The 23,879-nt window shown below is 41.1% G+C and overlaps 1 protein-coding gene across 2 annotated transcripts in view; it reads left to right on the top strand.

The window, feature by feature from the left end:
• Positions 1–23,879, top strand: part of stpg1 (sperm-tail PG-rich repeat containing 1) — a 61,130-nt gene that overhangs the window by 1,519 nt on the left and 35,732 nt on the right. The window contains exons 2-4 of one of the 2 annotated variants that reach the window (XM_048558228.2): positions 5,124–5,273; positions 10,485–10,626; positions 14,970–15,088. In XM_048558228.2, coding sequence (XP_048414185.1) covers positions 10,533–10,626; positions 14,970–15,088 — 213 coding nt within the window. In that variant the 5' untranslated portion in view covers positions 5,124–5,273; positions 10,485–10,532. The remainder of the gene's footprint in view (positions 1–5,123; positions 5,274–10,484; positions 10,627–14,969; positions 15,089–23,879) is intronic. The other variant, XM_048558229.2, reaches the window with a different exon arrangement.

The following is a 23,879-nucleotide window of genomic DNA, read 5'->3' as shown; positions in this document are numbered from 1 at the left end:
AGTCTGAATCATGCTTTCTTTTTATCAAAACCAACTATAAATTTTCTTCATTCTAAAAGAGACAGTTAGAAATGTAAAAGTTCAAACATCTGTCTGAGGGGCGAAAAAATACTTTTTGTAAACAATTTTACAGCACTGACTTCTGCAAAAGCGACATCGCGGCTGTTAGGAACTCTGCTGCTGAATCATAGGGAAAGTCCCATTGAGCGGTTCATGCAGCTGCAAGCAGCCAGTTTTAGAGCGGTTCTTCTATTGTTGTGTAGTCAAAGGAGACCAAAATAATTCAAAAAAGCAATCTATTTTCTGACATTTAAAGAACAATGAAGCTGCACTTAATTTTTTAAAAATGATTTCAGAAATTATTTCAGGTGGTGATGTTGTTTTCCTAGGTTTGAGACACAATTGTAATGATTTTACATGAAGGTGCAAACAATATGGGTCTAGACGTTGCTGCATCTGGTTTTATGTCATTTCGAAAGAAGCAACAGGTAGCTTTCTTATCAGAGATAATGGGAACTGCAGATGCTGGAGATTCCAAGATAATAAAATGTGAGGCTGGATGAACACAGCAGGCCAAGCAGCATCTCAGGAGCACAAAAGCTGACGTTTCGGGCCTAGACCCTTCATCAGAGACTCTGATGAAGGGTCTAGGCCCGAAACGTCAGCTTTTGTGCTCCTGAGATGCTGCTTGGCCTGCTGTGTTCATCCAGCCTCACATTTTATTATCTAGGTAGCTTTCTTATGGCAGCTTTCATGATCTCAGTAGATCTTAAGGTGTGTCATAGCCTCGGATCTGCTGCTGAAGTGTCATCACTGTTTATATGTAAAGAAATGCAGCAGCTAATTTTGTGGGCAGCAATGACCAGCAATCTGATACTGACCAGATAATCTAATTGTCCAATAAGTTGGGGCATGTGGGCGAGTACATTCCATACCAACAATGAGAACCTCACTATTGAAGGCAAAAGCAAACGCAAGTAGATTTTAAACTTTTTATTATTTTATATTAATCTTAAGGACTGAAGTCTACTTTTAAGATTCCTGTGCTAAATGTGGCTGGTCTGAGTAAAGTCAGCATTTCTGGGTGCTGCCCCAGCAAAAGGTGAATTTTGTTAAGAACAGAACCTATGCCAATGCAGATGAATCCAATTTCCAGCTCTGCAGGAGTCTCAAGGTCCAGTAGATGGTGTTCCTAATCCCTTCCTCATACCTTCTACCACCTGCACCATCTGCCCCTGAGGCTGCCTGATGCCCACTGCTAAATTTGATGTGTTTTCCCAGTAAGCCATCAATGGCATTGCAGCAGGCAGCTTGGTCTAAATGAGTAATACAATTTTGATTGAGCATCAGGCTTTGTACCTGTAGGCCCAGTTAAAGTCTGGAATTGCCTAAGACATTCTATGTTACTGACCTGAAATGTACACCTCTTGTTAAAATCAGTGTTATCCTAAAAATAGTCACTAAAAATAAGGTTGGTGTCATGGCATAGATCAGGTGCATGATCGTCCCCTCCTACATCTGTGAGGATTGAATTGGGAATTGATAAAATGTGATCCATGGGGCGGGAGTTTCAAACATACCCCCCCATCACTGACTCATGCCATCTCCCTCGATCAGGATTGATGGTGACTGTTATAAAAGCTGAGGGGTAGTTTGAATTTCAAGTCTACTGCTATTTGTTGTCACAAACGGAAGGATTTGGAAACCCGTAGAAATCCCGCCAGGTTAATCATCTTGTGAACAACAGGGAACCTTGCTGAGAAGTCAGGAAAGTATTGGCAGGTTTATTTATAAGATTTTGCCAATATTTCCTTCTTTTCCTTCCATGCACCCTCAGATCCATTACACTCCATCCATGCTCCCACACGTCCCTATGACCCTTTCATGTCCTCTTATTTCACCTGATTTATGCCCCCTCATATAGCCATTCCAATCCATTATTCCATGCCTTTCCCTAATGAGGCTTTAAAAATTTCCTTTGAAAAAAAGGCTTACCTCATAAAAGTATCAACCACAACCATTCATAGTGTCGATGAATACAGCCTGGAATCTCTTAAATCCCTTAATCGTGTCAAAAAGACAGGCAATGAGAACCACAGCAAAGAGTCTGCTTCTGTGCTATATGAATCTAAAGTTGATTACAGCCTCACAAAAGTATCAATAAAAAAAAAGGCAGTTCTCAACTACAAACTTGCAAATGCAACCCTGCTGAGTTAAGTTCATTACTCATTCTTAGAGCCTGGCCTAGTGTTTATAATGAGGTCATCTGGAAAAACAGTCATCTGGTTATCTGTTCAAAATGGTTCTGACTAATGGAGTCAACTCTGTGATTATATCAAAGTAACATGAAGGAGAGAGTCAGTTTTGTTTAATGCTGCCTGAGGTTGTAACAAGTTTTACTTTCAATGACTGTTTTATTTATTTGCAAGGACCAGAGGATATGAGGAGCATGGGGACATGAAGGGGCATGGAGAATATAGGGCATGGGTGCATAGATGGGTGCATGGGTGTACCCATGCCCTATATTCTCCATGCCCCTTCATGTCCCCATGCTCCTCATATCCTCTGGTCCTTGCAAATAAATAAAACAGTCATTGAAAGTAAAACTTGTTACAACCTCAGGCAGCATTAAACAAAACTGACTCTCTCCTTCATGTTACTTTGATATATGAAGGGGCGTGGGGATGGATGAGGTGGTGTTGATAGGTTAGAGCTAAGGGACTTAACAATGGCCTAATTCTACATCAATGTCTCAAAGAACAGAAATGGGCTAACTAAGCAGCCAGCCTCATCATCCTGTTACATCCAACATTGCTTCAGGTGTAACGGCATCAGAGGAGCAGGAAAGCTTGACATTTTGGGTTGGGACCCTTCATTTTCTGAAGAAGGGTCCTGACCAAAAACGTCAAGCTTTCCTGCTCCTCTGATGCTGCTTGGCCTGCTGTGTTCATCCAGCTTCACACCGTGTTCTCTCAGATTCTCCAGCATCGGCAGTTCCTACTGTCTCTGCTTCAGGTGTGTTTGAGAAGGGAGCAGACTCTAATTTGCCTGCTCCAAACCTCTCGTGGAATGTTGCATTGGCCCTGACTACATATACCACACATGCGTGGACATTGGCATTCGACATGAGGCAGTCACCAAGACCTGATAAGGCACATCTTTGAGCCACTTGCAGGATGCTTCTGCCTTTCAATGTGGCATCTACAGCAATTCTCATTGTAAAGAGGCAGCAAGGACACTGCTCAAGGGCATTCAGCCAGTTCACGAACTGAACCAGGCTGCATCACTGTTGTTTAGTTGCTCTCTTTGTGCTAACCCTCTCTGAACCCCCTTGGATGCCCACAGAATTTGCACCTTGCATGGCATTGCCTTTTTGTGCTTTGTTTCTCCCCCCCCGCCCCTCACCAAGCCAGCCTCACAGTGGTATTGCTGTGCTGTTTTAGTGCAAGCACAAAGCTTGTGAAGGTTGTCAGCAGCCCTCAGGCCACCTCCTTTGACTATGTTCAGGGGGTCACTACACAGTCAGTCAAAGGCAGCATTTGATTCCAGTCCTGTGGTTGGACACGATCATCCAGACACTAAGGGAGCTCAGAGTCAGGACCTGCTCCTCATAACGGGTGAGGAGTTTATTGTTAGGTAGCCCACCACACATCATGACTCTTTCCGTCCCATAGTGGACTGTTTTCCTCCTGAAATAAGAGGACGCAGGTGAAAGTGGATGACACAGTGATCACTTGCTGTGTGGAGGGTCCACAGGATTAGTGGGGAGAAGGGATTGGATTTGGTGATAGAGCGTGGCAGCAGATTTTTCAGGCAATCCTGAGAGTTGTAGAAACAGAAATAGCTGGAAAAACTCAGCAAGTCTGGAAGCATATGTGGAGAGAAAGCAGAGTTAGTTCCAGCGAATGTGAAGAGTTATAGAGCACGCCCCTTGGTGGGAGGTGGGGACAGTAGCAGAGAAAGGACGAATGAATGTGAGATATCAGAGAGAAGGTGGTGGCACTAACACTGATGGAATAGTGATGAACTTTCTTTCTACATTGCTGTGCATTCCTCCAGATAGATGAGACTGTGCTGACCTGTAAAGTAACCTTGGAGCAGGCTGGCATTGTGGCCTCCTCTGTTGGATCTGGGCAACCAGGATGCCCCTTCTCTACACCACCCTATCCACCAGGGTCTCTAGGTCCCTGCCCACAAAGCAGGCTGATACCCTTCCCTTGTCTGCCACGTCTGGGGCATATATAAAGTAACCATGCAGCGTAGTTCCAGACTGACAACGCGTGTCAGGGTGCACAGCTGCCAGTTTAAAGATGGTGTCTATGCCAAGGTTGCCAGTCCATTTCAAGATATGCCAGCAGTGGTGAGTTGTTACTGGTGCAGTGAGTGGTAGAATGTGGCTTGAATCAAATGATCAGGGCGCAGGAGGGGGTGGGGAAGTAGCAAATGAGGTAATTTTATTAAGACAGTGAGAAATCTCACTAGGCCTCACAGAGAGAAACTGTCCATGTAACCTGATGAAATTAACATTTAGCCATAAAAGTAAAATTCAGCCCGTTGTTCCCTATTAATTCACTCTGTCAAGAAAATTTAATTTCCATGGTGTTGTTCACAATTTCATTGTATTTCTTATGGGTTTTTTCTTGTTTAGGTTTAAACAATCTTTTTCTCATATTTGTCTTTTCACAATGACAGCTATTATTATTTACCAAGTTGCAGAAAATAATTATTTGAACATTTTCATTGGAGATGTTTAGACACTGAGGTATATTTATTCTAGTCATTATTTTTTTCTACAAACACAATTTAAAAGGACACATCCAAACCTCCTCTATTTCATGATAATAAAATGTGAGGCTGGATGAACACAGCAGGCCCAGCAGCATCTCAGGAGCACAAAAGCTGACGTTTCGGGCCTAGACCCTTCATCTGATGAAGGGTCTAGGCCCGAAACGTCAGCTTTTGTGCTCCTGAGATGCTGCTTGGCCTGCTGTGTTCATCCAGCCTCACATTTTATTATCTTGGATTCTCCAGCATCTGCAGTTCCCATTATCACCTCTATTTCATTCCTGGATTTAATGATTATGTTAACAGTTGACTAACCAATTCCCCTTTCAACTTTCCAGTCCAGTTATTTTTATGTTCTGACTTATGGACCACCTCCAGTACATATGGATCTGATCAAAGTCCTAATCCTTTACTGGTTCAATCCTATTCATGAGTAAGTCATCAAACTCGCACCTTATCAAAACAGAAGGCAATTGTCCCTGTCACAGGTACTGTCTGTTTTTATTCGCTAATAAAGCTAATTCAGTTCAATTGATAAATTAATCAGAGACCAGAAAGTCACTATTAAAGGCCTCTGCAGCATTGTGGTTTAATGGCTGGAAAGGACACTGACTGTGCGCAGCAGCTCCTTATTATGTTATCAGCCTGCTGTTGGAAAACCTTAGCAGGTCTTCCATTTGCAATCAATGAATCTGACATTGCTGTGCAGTTCAGATTTGGGTATCTGCCGCCCTCTTGTGTTGGATCAAATACCAATAGCTACGGACAAGAAGTAATCAAATTAAATGCACACATAGTGTGGCAAGATTTTTACTACGCAAGATATAACAATTTGGAATTTCATACATTAGCAGTTTGTTTTAATGCCAGTTGTTGGAAAAACAGATTTATTCATATGTAAGTTATGACATTCCAGGCGTCTGAAGAAATTGTCAATTGCTTGACAACGTAATTCCAATTATTTCAAAATGTTCTAATTGTAGGAGTATGGTTGTAGCTTAAGAAGTTTGTACCTAAATATAAAACCAATCTGTTCAATCGTGATAGAGCCATAGAGCCGTACAGCAGGGAAACAGACCCTTAAATCCAACCGAACGTAATCCCGCATTAAACGAGTTCCACCTGTCTGCCCCACCCCATATCCCTCCAAACCTTTCCTCTGCATATACTTACCTAGGTGTCTTTTAAATTTGTAACTGTACCTGCATCCAACATTTCCTTAGGAACCTCATTCCATTTGCGAACTACCCTCAGTGTAAAAGATTTACTGCTCTTTTTAGACTTCTAGTATAAAAATGTTCCAAACGATTTTCATTTATGGTTTACAATGTGTAAAGTTGCATGGCCCATATGCAGTTTGTGCATTCTGCATCTTTATTCTGTTGCAGTTAGCGCACTATCTTAAGTGTTTTTGTAATGGGTATTTTAAAATTGAGCTAATGACAATTATGTGTCTGATTAAGAAATTTACACAATTATTCCTTACCAACAATTTTTTAAAAATCTGTGATGTACCACTTATCTTCAATATGACTTATCAGCTTATGCAAGAAATGATTGAGCTATATTCCTGATTTGTCACTTTAACTATTGGATGCGACCTGGTTAGAAAGTGACATGAAGAAGTTACGAAGAGGATCAATGAGGGCAGAGCAGTGGACGTGATCTGTATGGACTTCAGAAACGCATTTGACAAGGTTCCGCATGGTAGATTGTTTAGCAATGTTAGATTACACAGAATGGAGGCAGAACTAGCTATTTGGATACAGAAGTGTCTCAAAGGTCGAAGACAGAAGATGGTGGTGGGGATTTGCTTTTCAGACTGGAGGCCTGTCACCAGTGGTGTTCCACAGGATTTGTGCTGGGTTCTCTGCTTTTCTTCATTTAATATAAATGATTTGGATGTAAATATAGGAGGTATACTTAGGAAGTTTGCAGATGACGAGAAAACCAGAGGTGTAGTTGGCAGTGAAGAAAGTTGCGTCAGAGTACAACAGGAGACTGATCTGATGGGCCAATGAACCGAGGAGTGGCAGAAGAAGTATAATTTAGATAAATGTGAGGTGCTTTGTTTTGGAAAGGCAAATCAGGGCATGATTTATACGCGTCAATGGTAAGGTCCTGGGGAGGGTTGTTGAACAATGAGACCTTGGAGTGCAGGTTCATAGTGCCTTGAAAGTGGAGTCACAGGTTGAGTGGACGGTGAGGAAGGCATTTGGTATGCTTGCCTTCATTGATCAGTGCGTTGTGTAATAGAGTTTGAAGGTCAAGTTATGGCTGTACAGCACATTGGCTAGGCCGCCACTGGAGTACTGCATGCAGTTCTGGTATCCCTGCTGTAGAAAGGATGTTGTGAAACTTGAAAGGGTTCAGAAGAGATTTACAGGGATGTTGCCAGGATTGGAGAATTTGAGCAACAGGCTGAATAGCGTATATTCCCTGAAGCATCAGAAGCTGAGGGGTGATCTTATAGAGGTTTACAAAATCATGAGAGGAATGGATCAAGTAAATAGACAAAGTCTTTGTCCCAGGGTGATGTTGTCCAAAACTTGAGGGCTTAGGTTTAAGGTGAGGGGGAAAGATTTAAAAGGAACCTAAAAGTCAATTTTTTCATGCAGAGGGCGGTGTGTGCAAGGAATGAGCTGCCAGAGGAAGTGGTACAGCCTGGTACAGTTACAATATTTAAAAGGCATCTGGATAGGTACATGAATAGGAAGGGTTTAGAGGGGTATGGGACAAATGGTGGCAAGTGGGACTAGATTTATATGTGATACCTGGTCAGCATAGACAAGTTGGACCAAAGGGTCTGTTTCCATGCTGTACAGTTCTGTGATTTTATGACCCTATAACTTTAAGTACTTATTTTTAAAAATCTTGCAGATATCAGAAATGAAACAGTCTGAAGCCCAGAATATTCAATTGTGCTATTTTGTTCTATTCATTCATGAGTGTGGGTGACATTGGCAAGGCCAGCATTTATTACACTTCCCTAACTGTTCTTGAGAAGATGTTAGTGAGCTGCCTCCTTGAGCTACTGCAACCTATATGGGATTGGTGCTTCCAATAGTGCTGTTAAGAAAGGAGTTGCAAGCTTTTGACACAACACCAGTAAGGAAATGGTGATAATGCCCTGTCAGGATGATGAATGGCTTGAAGGAGATCCTGTGGGTGGTGATGTTTTCATGCGTCTGCTGCCCTAGTCTTTCTAAGTGGTACAGTTTTCAGCTTTGGATGGTGCTGTCAAATGAACCATGGTGAGTGCATTCTGCAGGTGGTACACACTGCTGCTGCTACTGTGAATGTGATGGGAGTGAATGTTTGTGGATGTGGTACTAGTCAGGTAAGCTGCTTTGTCCTAGATGGTGTCAAACTGAGTGTTTTTGGAATTGCACTCATCCAAACAAGTAGAAAGGACATCTTTCTGACACGCTGCTGACTTGTGCTATGTAGATGGTGGACAGGCTCTGGGAGTCACGATGAATTAGTTGAAGTATTCCCCATCCCTGACCTGCTGCTTTAGCCGCAGTATTTATATGCTGATCCAATCGGTTTCTGGTCCACAGAAGATGCTACAGCACTGATATTGGGGGATTTGGTGATAGCAATGCCAATCACTGTCAAAGGTTATGGTTAGGTTCTGTCTTGCTGGAGTAGCCATTGCCTGGCACTTGTGTGCCTGTTACTTGCCATTAATTAGTCGAAGCCTGGAAGCTGCCCAGGTCTTGCTGCATATAGACACAGATGGCTTCACAATCTAAAGAGTCATGAATGGTTCTGAACATTGAGGAATCATCAATGGAATTCCGCACTTCTGTCTTTACAATGGAGGGAAACTCATTGAAGTTGTGTAAAACAACTTCTCCACTCTCTGGGTGTGTTGGCTGCAATCGCAGACATTCAATCTGTGCCTAAATAAAGTAACAGAGACTGGAATCAGTGTTCTACCACTTCAATCACGTCTACATCACAGCAAGTAAATTGTGAATGTGCAGAATTAATTAAGGATGAGCACTGGTTAATAAATTAAAAATGTGTGTTAGCTTTTGAGTTTTCCTTGTGCGCTCCATACGTGGGTGATGTCTTTATTCAGTATCTATCTTGGCTTTGAAATTGAAAATGATTTGGAAAGTATTTACAATAATAAATGTAATAGTCAATATACATCGGCATGCTTCATACTAATCCCAGAACTACCTTGAATTTGTCTGGATGATTTACTTCAGCCTAACAGAAGTTTGTGAGGTGTTAGGATGTATTAAATGAGTGCTGTACATCAAGCAAGATCTATGATACATCTCCATTTGATGCACAATTTTTGCATATATCCAGAGTGTTTCAGGTCTCTCATTTACTTGCTGAATGATTTAAATGTTCCTTTTTGAAATGAGTAAAACATCCAAAACCAAGTAAGGCTTCTGTCTTGAAAATGTTCAAAGAAACTGGAAAAAGTCATTTTTTTTTTCTCTCACTGCCCCATTAATGTTTCTCCTGGGTTCCTCATAGCAGTTTCCAGGAGATTAAACTTTCCAGCTGCGATAGTTACATGTCCAGATTGATGGTTTAGAATTCCATATCAATTCCATGATATTCTCCTTGGCATATGTTTCCCTAAAGCCCACCCACTTAAACAGGGTTACAGAGATTAAGAGGTCCCCCAGCATTGAATTGGAGGGACTGCAAACATGACCAACATATCCCTCACAAACCCGCTAAATGAAGGTAGGATCCATCAGGACTCCATTTGTATGCTTGGATGTCCATTGGCTTCTGTTGTCAGGGACCTACAGGCCTCAATTTCACCCAATGTAAGCAGTGACTTGCAACATTGGCAAATTTCCAACCTGCGCACCCTTGATAGAAGGAAGGAATTATTCCCAGATGATAAACAGAGCGTTCATGAAAAAACTGAGCTTGGAGACATAGCTAGACTCGCCTGCTTTCAGGCCAGACACTTGAAAGGAGCACATCATGTAAATTGAGCTGACGTGTGATGTGGAAAATCAGATAGGTACTTGTAATTTTCCCATTTTGAATGTAGGATTCCTAGAACTGTGGCATTGCTGGTAATTAATATTTTAAGCTGTTTTAGCTTACTCGCTAACTTCCTGTCACAATTCTGTAACTGTTCAACAGAGAATGCCCATGAATTGCTGAAGAAAATTGCCTTCAAGTTTTCATTTTCCCTAGTGCCCAAGTCTATTGGACCAAGGTGATTGGAAGTAAATCCACGTCCTCTATACCCTGGACCTGAAATGGCCACTTGTGCGCGTTGGAGAGCCGTCTTCTCCTCTGGACAGGCAATTTTTGAGGAAAAGGTCTACAAATTTATTTTCTTTTTCCCCCTTCTTGTACCAGTGACACTTCACAGCTCAGAAAATGCTGAAGAAACTAAGCAGATCTGTGGAGAGAGAAACAGAATTAATGTTTTGAGTCCAGTTTGACTCAACTTCAAATGATCCTGACTCCTAAGCCTATGCTAATGCTGTTCTACCGGAACTTGTCTGAACACAAGGAATCTGTTAGGTCACTTTCCTTCAGTTTCACACTCTGCTTTTAGGCAGGCATATCTGCCCTACTGTTGAGCTAAAATTGGGAAGGCATTAGAAGAATATTTGTGCTGAGAAATAATAATACACCATTATTTTTAACTGATGTGGATAGATTAATTAATTTCTCTGTTATTACTTATGTCTCATTAGATTAGCACAATTTGAGATTGGAGAACTGTCACTAGCCTCAGTTGCAATATGGTAGATTTTATTCAAACTACGAAACCTACAAACAAGCGGCTTCAGAAGTCTAGGTATAAATGTATTCATCACATAGCAACAGAAAATTCTGGTATGTAGTATTCATCATTTTAGTTATAAGTTTATTTTCTGTTCATAAGCCTTGCATACACTCAATGCGTCATGGTTCCATTAACCCATTGAATGAAACACATGCTGAAAATTCTCAGGACAAAACTCAATTTGGCATAAGCTGTTTCCTGTCATAAATGTATTTACTTTTCTTTCCAAATTTAAGTGGTTTTTTTTAGGGTAAGCTAATTCAAATAAAATGTTCCTCATGTTACTAACTCTTTAATACTCTGACTTCCAAAGAGCATAACATTGCTTATTTAGTATTTTTAAGAAAAGTAAAAATATCTAATTGTGTTTTTAAAAAAGTCAATAAATCAAAAAATTGAACTCCCAAATTACCTTACAATAAGCTTCTTTCTACTGTAAAATTTTAAATCTCTGACTAGGCAATATCTTTTGATTATGTTTATCTTTTCTTATAATCATTGGTAGTGTCTTGGATGAGGGTTCTTAGTCATTCTCCTGATTTCTCAATTACCTCAAAATAATATGTATCTTCCTCCCTGAGTTTATAGAGTCATAGAGCTGAACAGCGCAGAAACAGAACCTTTGGCCCAACTCATCCATGTTGACTAGATATCCTAAATTAATCTAATCCTGTTTGCTAGCATTTGGCCCATACACCTGTAAACCTTTCCTATTCTAAACATTGTAGTTTATTCCAAATGTGTTATTTTTAATATCCACATGGGAAGTCTGGTAGCACATTGGAAGTTATTCCTGTATCTCGGCCAGAAGCTGTGTTTGAATCCCACTTCAGAGTTTAGTGGCGAAGGAAGGTAGTTGTTAACACAGCCTAACAGGTTGAGTATCAATCTGCAAATTGTTCCAACATGTGCTAAAGGCAGGTGATAAGAGTATGGGGAGATTCTGGTCAACCATATAGCAGAAAGAACATTGGACCCGCTGGCATAATTATCCATAGCTCCAGACAATAACATATACGTAAAAGTGTGTTGTGCTGCATCAGCTTAGCTTCCTTCAGTGAACTGCCATCACCACCATGATTCCATATATGATATTATTGGTTAGCTTGTTTGGTTGGATGGAAGGCTGATTTGTGATGCCAACAATGTGAGTTGAATTCTTGTACACCATACAGGTCCTGCTTTCTCAATGTCACCTCTCCCTGGAGGTGTAGTGATCCTCAAATTTAAACTTACTACCCTTCATCTCTTTCTCGCGAGAGAACAGCCCTGTGATTTTTCTGAAACTATTGATTTCACATCACTGGATGTGATAATACCTTAACATTACTGACAGTACTAGGTCACAAATAGATTTCCATTCATGTTTCCATTTCTCATCTACTTCATCCATTCTTTTTCTAAAACTTTATGTACAAATGTTAATAACAAAACAAATTCCACAAAAAATATAAAGCAATGATCATGACAGAATCAAACAGAAATAGATGGATTGTGTCAGTCGGGTGATAAAATAGTGTTCTACTCCATTTATTTGGTTGTTGTAAAACTAAGTCTCACTCCTCAAGGGGATTCAAGTCAGCACCAAATAAAATGTAAAGGAAGCTAGGACCAAAGAGGTAGACATTTAAAACAAGAAAATAAGTCCTGGAAAAATGTTCTAGAGCACAAGTTTTCAGTGCTGTTTGATTACTTTATATTGGTGTGCCAGGAAGAGTAGGCAGTGAGCTGTAGTCAGATCTGACAAAAAGAGGGTTAAGTATTCATTCTCTAAACATTTCTCACTGGACTTCCCATCTCCACCCCTCACAATTGTCCAATGGAGAAGGTTGTGCAGATTGGTTGAAGTGAGAACAATCAACAATTGGAATATGAAGATAAGGATCTTGAAATTATCTAAGACACAGAAACACACAGGAATTTGATGTTGATAAAATGAGGGGTGTGCAAGCCTTTGTATGGAAGATTTAAAATGCAGTGTTGCAAATTGGCCGGAGTTTGTAGGTGGAGATGCCGAGGGCAGAGCACCTGATAATCAATCCTCAAGATAATGAAATCATTTCCCAAGAACTGTGGGGCTGGTGCCAGCACTTCACCATGAATATTACCTCAAAGGATTGCTGACAAATGAACCTTCTCTACCTAGCAATCAAATTTAATGTTGTACAATGGGTGGAGGTATTCTGGTTCTTATGAATGTAATTAAAGGGCCAATTTGATTGGTGGAGCTGCACATAACCATAAGGTAGAATTCAGAAACAAAGATCCACCAAAACAATCTCTTCAAACTTGTCACATGATTTGTCAAGCTTCATCACACACAAAAAATGCACATCCTAAGTGATTGCTCAATCAACAGACAGCCTTAAAATATTCTTGGTACTGTGGTCTGTGCCAAAGACTGAAGGAGAATTTCCTTTAGAAGACATGATATTCCACTTGCTTCATAAAAAGTCAATGTGAATATATAAAAGGGAATCCCATTTGTATGCACTTCTTCATTTTATTGGGAATCGAGATTGTGTTATACATTCAGAGTTGAATACTTTTGCCTAACATTAGTATCCAAGCTAAAACCTGTTGCAATATAGGCGTACACCTTTGCACAGTGCATTGCAGCAGGTCAATTAATTAACCAGCTCAGAACTTTGACACATCCTCCAAGATAGTGATAATGAAAACTTTCTGTCAAGATAAGAATTACTGCAGATTTGATAAAACAACTAGATTGGATTATGTCTGTAGCATTGTTTTACCTTCTCTCACTCTTCGCAAGGAGATAGGTGCATGGATTTAATAAATCAAAGAGCTGTGGACGTTGGAGATCTGGAACAAAAACAGAAATTATTGGCTAAACTCAGCAGATCTAGCAGCATCTGTGGCGAGAAAGCATTAATGTTTCAAGTCTGGTGATGCTTCCAGACCCAAAACATTAACTTTACTTTCTCCCCACAGATGTTGTCAGACCTGCTGAGTTTAGCCAATAATTTCTGTTTTTGTACCAAATGTATGGATTTATCTAGTAATAAAAACAGGCAAGAAGCACAATATTGAGATAGCCTCCTGAGTGCTGCCTGGCTCCTTGGCAACTAGATCATGGAGTAACCTAACTATTTTCAGATCAAGAAATAACAAGGTGTGGAGCTGGATGAACACAGCAGGCCAAGCAGCAGCAGAGGAGCAGAAAGGCTGATGTTTTGGGCCTAGACCCCCTAGGCCAGAAACATTAGCTTCCCTGCTCCATTGATGCTGCTTGGCCTGCTGTGTTCATCCAGATCCACACCTTGTTATCTCAGATTCTCCAGCATCTGCAGTTCCTACAATCTCTCCTTTCAGATCAAAAGTAGATTTCCCTTTCCACGTTCTGGTGGGACAGGGGTTTTGCCCACCTCAGATTTCTGGGATGGAGATTATTTCACTTGGAAAGCTGTCACTGAGAGAAAGCCAGTGAATGCAACAAGGAAAATCTGAGAGGAAATGCAGCAAGGATGCCACTGCTGTTGTTTCCACAGACAGGGCGTAAGGCTTTAATGGGGAACAGGTCCAACTTTAAACAAGTGAGGCTTTTGGAGCAGAAATTGAGTGAGAGGATGTCTCTATAAACTTTCTCCATCCATTTAAATAACTTGAGGTTCCCCGGGCCCACTAGGGAGTACAGACAAGCAGCAATAACTGGTGCATTAGAATGGCCATTGAGTGGGTGGAACCTGTGCTCTCACCATTACATCCCACAGACAGAACAGGTAACAAAGCAGCCCAAGGGCACAAAGAAGGAGACAAATCAATATTGGGATGATTATTGAGTAACACTGTTCCATTCTCTTACAGTTTTTACAGAAACCATATGGGATTAGGCAGGAAGATATAACCCCTAATTACATAATGTTTTTGAATGATCAGACAGTAACAAAATAAAATTGTAAATCACTCGTTTAGACACATCTGTTGTTCAACCAGTCTGAGGAAACCAATCACCCCAGATTTAAATTAAGACTTGTTTTTACATTTCAAGATCAATTTGATGACATGAAAACTTGAATAAATCTGATAGCACTGGATTCAAATTGTTTAAATTGTTTTGATGAAGATTGCATTAGTGTTTCAAAAGTGGCAGCAGATACTTCTGCTATAGGCATAATTCGGCTTGCAATTTATAGTTGATGATATGTCATTAGACCAGGATAATAGTGAAAGTAGCATAGAGCTCTTGCTAGAATCATTCTGCATCTCCATCAATCAACAAGTAACGTGGAAGTGAGGTGCTAGTCCCAGGAACACCCCTGGTGGTGATAGGAAATCTTTATTTCTTATTTTATTGTACAAGCTGGTGAATGGGATAGCTTTTCTAATCTCTGTCTAATTCTATTGCTGTTCTGTTGCTGTTGGACTGTAGGATGGAGGACATCAATTACCCCTGCCACAATACCAAGCAAGTATCAAACTGTGAGATATGAAATTCCTGAGAGGAAGGGGTTTGGTTCTCAAGCAAGAAGATTTGATGATGATCTCCAGGTAATAATTCTTCTTTGTCCACCTGAAGGTGTCAACTACAAACACTTCTTTTTCAGTTATTTATTCGCAAATCTAACCTGTACATGCAAACACCCCAAGAATGGTAAATTTCCTTTCAAGATGAAAGACATCAACCTTCGAAATGGAACATTGCTTCACGTAGCTTAAATATTAGGCACTTCTAGTTCAGATTTAGCGTAGATCTAATGCAGAGTAATGGGCCGCAGATTTCCTTAGCTGCTCTACCACGCCCCCTATGTGAGAGACAGGCAGAGGCCATCATACTGAAGATGTGGATCAAGATGCAAGTTCATCTTGCATGCAGGAAACCAAAATTCTATCTTCACCTTACAAGCCAACTCCGGATAGGTAGGAGGAAAAAGCTAACTGGGGTACACTGTCCAATGCCCCCTCATTCAGATTCCAGCATTGCGCTGGATACCTGTATGCCAGGTGAGATGAGAAGAATGGCTTTCAGCTAGAAATACGGGTTCCAATGGAGGGTGAGGGTCAATCCAGGCATGGGAAGCAGTCTGGACTTCAAAGTCTTTTGTTATCACACTCCTGCGAAGGAGCCAAAAGGCCTTTTGGTTGAAGGGGACATAAGATCCAAGCAATCTTCCAATCATGGTACTGGATTTCCTTCAGTTTAATTGGGAACGTAGGTGCAGAAAATGTATCTGCATCAACAAAGATGGCACAGTGCCTATTGTAAATTGAATACACTCCAACTCACTCCAATAGCATCAGCACTGATGGACGTGGGTAGGTAGAGTGACCAGCAAGCTTATGGAAACTAGTTCTTGGTGCAAACCCTGTGACTTAACATTTACTGTGGTTTAAAGTCATCAATTGCTTTTTAAAAGAGAAAAAGGGAGTTATTCTGGGTGCCCTGGAGAATATTTATCCCCCCCCAGTCAACATCACAAAAACAGATCATCTTTAATTCATCTTAAGTCATTTTTAATATAACAAGGAACTGCAGATGCTGTAAATCTGAGGCTCACACAGAAATTCTTTCATTATTCTTCATCATCCAATCTAAATAAAATCATCTGCAGCCGCTGTAAATTCAGAATCAGAATCAACCGCAGAATTGAACACAATTCAATATCTCATTGGGACTGTGAGGAACATTTTACATGGAACACCACCACCTCCAAGTTCCCCTTCAAGTCACACATCCTCCTGATATGGGTGTACCTTTACCACACGAATCAGGAATGGAATAAATCAGGAGGGCAACTCACCATCGCCACCTCAAGGCAATTGGCAATGAGCGGTGGACTCTAGTCTTCCCAATGGCAGTCTTTTGTTTTTATTTTATTTGTTTGATGTGCAGAGGTCTAGCAGACAGAGTAGTATGAACAATCTTCATTCCACACCTTTGTATTGTATGAAGCTGTCACACTGTTAATCGCCATGGGATTGTTTCACGGCCACCATCCTCTTTTAGAGCGAGGATCTACAGCACCTGCTTGATGTGATCTGGTAGAGGAAAACCACTTGCTAATCTAAAGGGGAGAGTTTCTTTTCTTATAAACAATGCAGTTTACCGCACGTCAGTAACTATATAAAAGTTACACTGATATGATAGACATTGTTACAATGACTGTGGGAAAGACCTGAATGGCATGTTGTCCTCATTTGAATTCCTAAGCTGTTCTCTGATAAGCCTTTATGACCTTGTCATAGTGGGTAGTGCTTAAGGCACTCTTCAGTATTAACCCCTCCAGACTCTTACACGCTTACACAAAAGAGAAGACTTTCACTTCTCAGCTTTCCCATTATTATGACAATGCCTTTACTTGTCATTGGCTGTCAAGCACTTTGGCACCTCCTAACATCAAGAAAGATGCTATAGAAATATATGTTCTTCCTTTTGCTTCCAGAGAAGAAAGGACAATGGCCAGAATCATAACATCATAATGCCAATTGGGCCATTTGGGCCATTGAGTCTGCTCCACCATTCATGGCTAATATATTTCTAAAACCAATTCTTCTGCCTTGCCCCCATGGCCCTTGATCCCCTTATCAGTCAAGAACCTATCTATCTCTGTCCTCCATGACACGGCCTCCACAGCCTTCTACAGATTCACCAGTTTCTAGCCGCAGAAATTCCTTCCCATCTCAACTCTAAAGAGTCACCCCTTCATTCTGAGTTTGTGCCCTCGATCCTAGTCTCTTCTATTAGTGGAAACATTTTCTTCACATCCACTCTACCCATGCGTCTCAGTATTCTGGACATTTCAATTAGATTCTGCATTATCCTTCTAAACTCTGTCACATTTAGACTCTGAGCCCTCAACCGTTCCTCATGATAATCAGTTCATTCTCCGGATCATTTTGGTGAACCTCCTCTGGACCCCTCCAATGCCAGCATAGATGCGAGGCCCAAAACTGCTTGCAATACTGCTTGCAATATTCCAAATGCAGTCTGACTAGATCAGAACCTTTGGCACATAAAACATTTTCAGGCAAAAGGCAAAAAAGGGTTCCTGCTCTACTTGGGTCAGGGAGACTTTGTAGGAGGTGGTCAGTTAACAGGTGCCTCTATGGTCGCCATCTATTTGTGGGCCTCAGGCATAACAGGGACATGGGAAGACTAATGGGAGATCCCACAGGAAAGTCCAGCCAGCAGATCCACTGGGAGAGTTGAGCACTGCTGAATGGGAGAGGCCATTTCAAAACAGAGACACACAAGAAGTACCAAAGACAGTTCCATAAATAACAGGGGCCAGAACTGTGAGCCCCCTCAGCATGGATGGGATGCACCTGCCCAAGAATTCCTTTGACTATTCTTTAGATATTACAGTTTGCTGCCATCAAAAATCCTCGGAGGCCATCTGACTTCCCATCGAGAAGCTGATGCAGAAATTCTACTTTTAGGCGCCTGACACAATAGGGAAGCTCATCTGGTGCCAAGAAATTCCTAATAATGTTGGAAAAGCTTTGATGGAGATCTTAATTACATAAGTTCCCTGCTCCTCTCAGTCAGTTCCTTATTTTCGAGGCATCCCTCACTAGGAATCATGTTGAGAGGCGGGACCATGATCAGTGTCACTCCTGATGAAGTTTTCCACTACTATACTAGCCTCAACAACCTTCAAAATTGCCTTAATTGAGCCAGTAAGATGCTTTGGAAACCTTCTGACTGCCACCCAATCCCTACAGAACTTTCAAAACAATACAACTGCGATGCATGTATGCTGTCACATGAAAGCAGTGGAATATCAATGCCATGTCAAGCAGTTTTGCCTGGGAAGCCACCTAGAAGGTAAAAGAAAACATTTTAAACACTAGACTAAGCTCACACTTTTGCATGTGGCAGTGGATCATTATGGCTGAGCTCAGAGACAGGGTTAGCTTTGGTTAAAAAAGGGACTTGAGCACCGATCTAACCCATGACACCTAAAAATGCGTTGCATTGTGCCACAGTCACACAAATAAAAGTGAAGTGGTTTTCATTTACTCTGGTAGATTGATGAATTTTTTTGTTCTTTGAGGTAAAAGCTTAAGAGTGTAGATGATACACATTTTGGGACTGGTGAGTGAACATAACTGAGTTAGGAGATAGTCTGTGATATAGTAGAATCGCAGTGAGAGGCTGAATGGCCTTTTCTTACTCCCATTTCCAATGTTCTATGTTCTCATTTTTCAACCATTTGTTAAAATCTCAGTTTTTACTAAAATGGTGTTAAAAATTTTGGTAAATGTGTATCTTTTTTTCCAAATCAGCTAGTTAAACCAAAGGCAGCATCGTTTTCTGGACGTGGTTCCAAGATTTTCTCAAAATTGCAAAAATTTTTAATAGGAGTGAACAGCTATTTAAGCGGGCCTACAGTAACTTGACTAGAGCTTTCCTCTTCTGACCAAAATGTCTTCACAATCATCGAAATTGAACTTGTTGCTTCTTGCCCCTTGTTTGTGGTGCCTGGCAATGGAGTGGTTCTGGATTCGAGTTCTGACCAGCATGGGTGGAATAGCTAAAAGATTGGCTAGAACAGATTACTCATTGAGGCTGGGGAAATACTTCAAAATTAAGATGCAGGGTAGGAAAGTTAATCTGGTGACACTGTGCATTTTGGATTGAAAAGAAAACAGCTTCATGTAGAATGGGACTTGACTGCAAAATTTTGGATTAGTTGAAGTTTGTAAAGGCTAAAAGTTGGCAAAGAGAACATTTCAGAAGCTGCATTTTGAGGTGTTAAGGTATGAATGTAGGTTTTATCACTGGTGGCAAAGAGCTAAACAGGGGATGGAAGACTCCGGCCAAGGTGAAATGAACATCCACTGTAAGAACCATTGAAATAAACCTATCTAAGCATTAGAATTATTGATGAAGGCCTACAAATACAGCCATCATTGAGCTTTATAAATTTATAACTCATCCATAACTTAATATCACACATACAGGCAGTCCCTCGGTTGTAAATGAGTTCCGTTTTGGAGTACAATCACAAGTCAGAACACAATGCAGGACAATATAAAAGAGCCATTTATGAATACACAAAATGTTTGTATGTCAAGTTTTTAAAATTACACCCCTGTTTGAGATGACATTCATTCGCCTGATATTAGTAATTTGAGTCCCGCCGTGGATAGTATGTTTCTGTTTAATTTATTGCTACTGGAGTTAATAAGCTGACAGAGAGGTAGGATTGAATGTGAGAAGTCTACCTGTATAAGCCAACCACATGTAAATGGTGTTACTGCGGTGGCAGTGTGTGGGCAACAAGAAGCAGGGGGCCGAGAATGGAATCCAGGACACACCAAAGATGACCATGAGACCATGAGAAGAGGAAGAATTTGAAAATGTCCAAACAAAGTGCTAACAGCAGATGAATATTAGTCACAATGTGCAAATAGTTTAGACACTTACAAAATGTGTATTTTTACTTACTGCTGAGTTAGTTGCCTTTGTTCAAACTTTTCGAATTTAATGAGTCCTATGATAAACCACCAGATGACAAAACCAACCACAGCTGGAAGGAGGAGAACAGTTTTCTTTTGCCTTTTGTCCTGTGAGCAGTCCAGATTAGGAGCAAGCAGTGTTTGCAAGTGAATGAGAATACATTACTTCTAAATATCCTAAGATGTTGCTGAAAATGTAAGGTATTCAGATTGCCAGTTTTCCTTTTTTATGTGGCAAAATCTCCCATTCAGGTAACAGTCTCTTCCCCTTGTCATACTCTAACACTCTTGCCTTCCTTTCAGATCACATGTCCTGTCTGCTATCTTCCTCTCTTTCCCCCACTAGGAGTTCCTACTAGCCCCACTCTACCCTCCTCCGTTTGGTCCTACCAGTTTCCACTGCTGCTCTGACACCTGGAACTCTGTTAGGTGCTCTGTGTGTGATGTCTTTGGAAAGAGAATTGTTGCCAACAATATACAGCAGAGTTCTACCATTAGAGCAGCAGATGGCAGCCAGAAACAACAACAAAGGCAGAGTCAGGAATGTTGTTAATATTCATCTGTGAAGGTATTGACTGCAAAATACTGGACACATTAATGGTTAATATCCATGGCAGGAGGCCAATTTTAACATTTTTAGAAGAGTAACAAAAAATACACATTTTGAGCTGGCATAGCATTATATTTGCAAGTGCAATAAAACCTGCAAATTTGATGCTAATATGGCAGAATTGAATGTGAGTAATGTCCATATATGAGCCGCCCACATTTAAATGGTGTAACGGAGGGTGGCAGTATGTGGATAACATAAAGTAGGTTGCCAAAGTTGGAATCCAGGGCACACTAAAAGTGACCTTGTGACCTCAAGAAGATTTGAAAATGGTGTTACTGATGTTACATGGACTGTGAAAGTTGCTGGCAGTATTTGTTAAATAAGCCATTTGAGAGGTCACTAAAGATTGCTGAGAGTCTAGAGTCCCATGTAGGCCAGGCAAGATGATGATGGCAGATTTCCTTCCTAAAGTAGGGTAGCGAAGGAGATTGTCATATCGGGGTGGGATTTGAATCCCAACTTCCTCAAATTACTAATTCCACCCTCACTCCTGAAATGTTGCTATGGTGTCTTTCTTAAATTTACTTGAATAGGCAGGTAGAAGATGGTAACTCCAACATTGCAGTGCTCCCCCGTTTTGCACTGTTACTGTGGCCTAGATTTTTGCACTCATGTTTTGCAGTGGGACTTGAACCCAGAACCTTGTGATACGGAAGTGAATGTGTTACGGACTGACGTACATTATTCCATATAGTTGTGCCAACCCTGGCCTGGTTCCACAGTATCCAATTGTTCAGTTTGCCTAATGCTTCAAATAATGTTCCCATAGCGTATTGATTCAAAATGGTTATTTTCAGGGGAACACACATTGGCTTGTATAATTTGGTTCTAATCGCCCAAGATTAGACTTAGAGGCTTCCCACATATAATGAAACATTTGACAGACAATGAACATCTTATTATCTGTTTGTGTAACTAGTTTTTTCGCTGGAACAGACTAATAGCTTGTCACCTGAGGCATTAGCTTGAGCAGTGCCAACCTGTATTAAACAGTTTTGACCAGAAGCCTCTCACATTCATATCGTTTAACCCAAGCACATGTAGATTGACAACCCATTTGGCCACATTATTAAGACAACTTCTGTGACTCTTAGGTCCTGAAGTAGGCCTTAAATTGAAACTGTGGGGTCAGAGGCCAAAGCGCTACCAGCTGCGCCACAAGGCCACTCTCTCCCACAATTACCTGAAGATTAATCTGTAATGCTTTTCTATTGATTGAAGCCATGACACTATGATCAAGGGCAAAGTTGACCAGATCAATCCACTTTAAAATTGCCGTTGGTAAAAGTTCTGAGTTTTTGTGTTGCTTTCAGGGACCATTATGTTCTCTGCCAAACAATGCTGCTGTCATATGTTGAATATACTGATACACAGAACTGGCTCATTTAGCAAATGTCTTCATAGTGACTTAAAGGGATTAGTGGCATGAACACGCAATATGGTGGTGAGGTTTACAAATATGGGCAAAGCTATTCTGTTCTGTATTTTGTCTAGAAGTTGTGTTCAAGGAGCAGTACCTCAATGACAGCCTCCCTGATGAAACATAAATGACTAAGACAGGTTTCTTCAGATATACCCAAGTAGGTGTGCCCAGGCATTACAGCAACCCTAAGATCACGAATGGGTGGATACCGCATGCCTGAGGTTGTAATTGTACATGTCTTTGTTCCATGCACATGAATTCCCAATCCTCCTCCAAATCCACGATAGCCATACGAGTGTTCAAAGAAATTTTCAGGCTGGGCAGTTTGGTTACTGCTGATTAAATAAGCCAACTCATCATCTGACTTTCTAAAGCCCTTCAGCCATCCTAAGGCACAAATCCGTATTGTAATAAAATATTTGCCACTTGCCTGGTGTGCTTCTCGCAACAACATGCTCAACATGAGGCAGGAAATAGAATAAGTCTGGGAGGCTATGGACTAATTAACTTGTGATATCAGCTGCACAAAGTTAACATAATTGTTACTCAAAGTGTAATAGAAAAACATTCAGAAACCGAAAATAAAGCAAATACCAAAAGGGAAGATCATGCATAGTCAACATTATTGAATTATTGGAATAACTAACCAAAAGGATAGGTTAAGGTAGTGTAGTTGATAATATATATTTGGATTTTCAAAAGGCCTTTGATAAGTTGCCACATTATTGAACTCATGACTAAGGTGTGAGTATAAGGAGTCGGGGACAGCTAATAGAATGGTTAGCAAGTTCACTGCAAAAGTGAAAACAGAGAATAAGATAGTTCCTCTGACAGAGAAAATGTTAGAGGGTGGAGATTTGCAATATTGATGCTGGGGCCATGCTTGTACAATATTAATTAAAATGTTTTGGACTTGAGATTTAAAATTCCAAAATTTGCAAATCACTCTGCACTTAATCTGGAGGGGGATTTCAATAAATTCCAGGAAGAGATTAAGGAACTCGAAGAATGGATGTGTAATTGATAAGTTAACTTCAATATAGGCAGGTATGTAGTAAGAACAGTAAGGTGACCATCTACTCCCTTGTAACTAAGTGCCTAACTATGGTAGTGGAGCTGAGGGATCTGACAGCATTGATATAACAATCACTGAGAGTAATGGCAGAGGATACAACAATAAGTATACCGTTTTGGATACTGTTGGCGGGGGGGACTTACCAGGGGAAAGCAGTGGGGCACAGGTCTCTGGCACAGAGTCTGTCCCTGCTGCTCAGAAGGGAAGGGGGAAGAGGAGCAGAGCATTAGTCATTGGGGACTCCATAGTTAGGGGGACAGATAGGAGATTCTGAGGGGATGAGAGAGACTCACGGTTGGTGTGTTGCCTCCCAGGTGCCAGGGTGCGTGATGTCTCTGACCGTGTTTTTGGGATCCTTAAGGGGGAGGGGGAGCAGCCCCAAGTCGTGGTCCACATTGGCACCAATGACATAGGTAGGAAGAGAGATGGAGATTTAAGGCAGAAATTCAGGGAGCTAGGATGGAAGCTGAGAGCTAGGGTGAACAGAGTTGTTGTCTCTGGTTTGTTGCCCGTGCCACGTGCTAGTGAGGTGAGGAATAAGGGAGAGAGAGGAGTTGAACACGAGGCTACAGGGATGGTGCAGGAGGGAGGGTTTTGGATTCTTGCATAATTGGGGCTCTTTCTGGGTAGGTGGGACCTCTACAAGCAAGATGGTCTTCACCTGAGCCAGAGGGGTACCGATATCCTGGGGGGGATATTTGCTAAGGCTATTCGGGTGGGTTTAAGCTAATTCAGCAGGGGGATGGGAACCAAAATTGTAGTTTGA

Source organism: Stegostoma tigrinum, chromosome 24 (genome assembly GCF_030684315.1).
Source record: "Stegostoma tigrinum isolate sSteTig4 chromosome 24, sSteTig4.hap1, whole genome shotgun sequence".
Classification (NCBI taxonomy): domain Eukaryota; kingdom Metazoa; phylum Chordata; class Chondrichthyes; order Orectolobiformes; family Stegostomatidae; genus Stegostoma; species Stegostoma tigrinum.
Note: the sequence above shows the minus strand (reverse complement) of the source record. Positions and strands in the feature narration are given on the sequence as shown.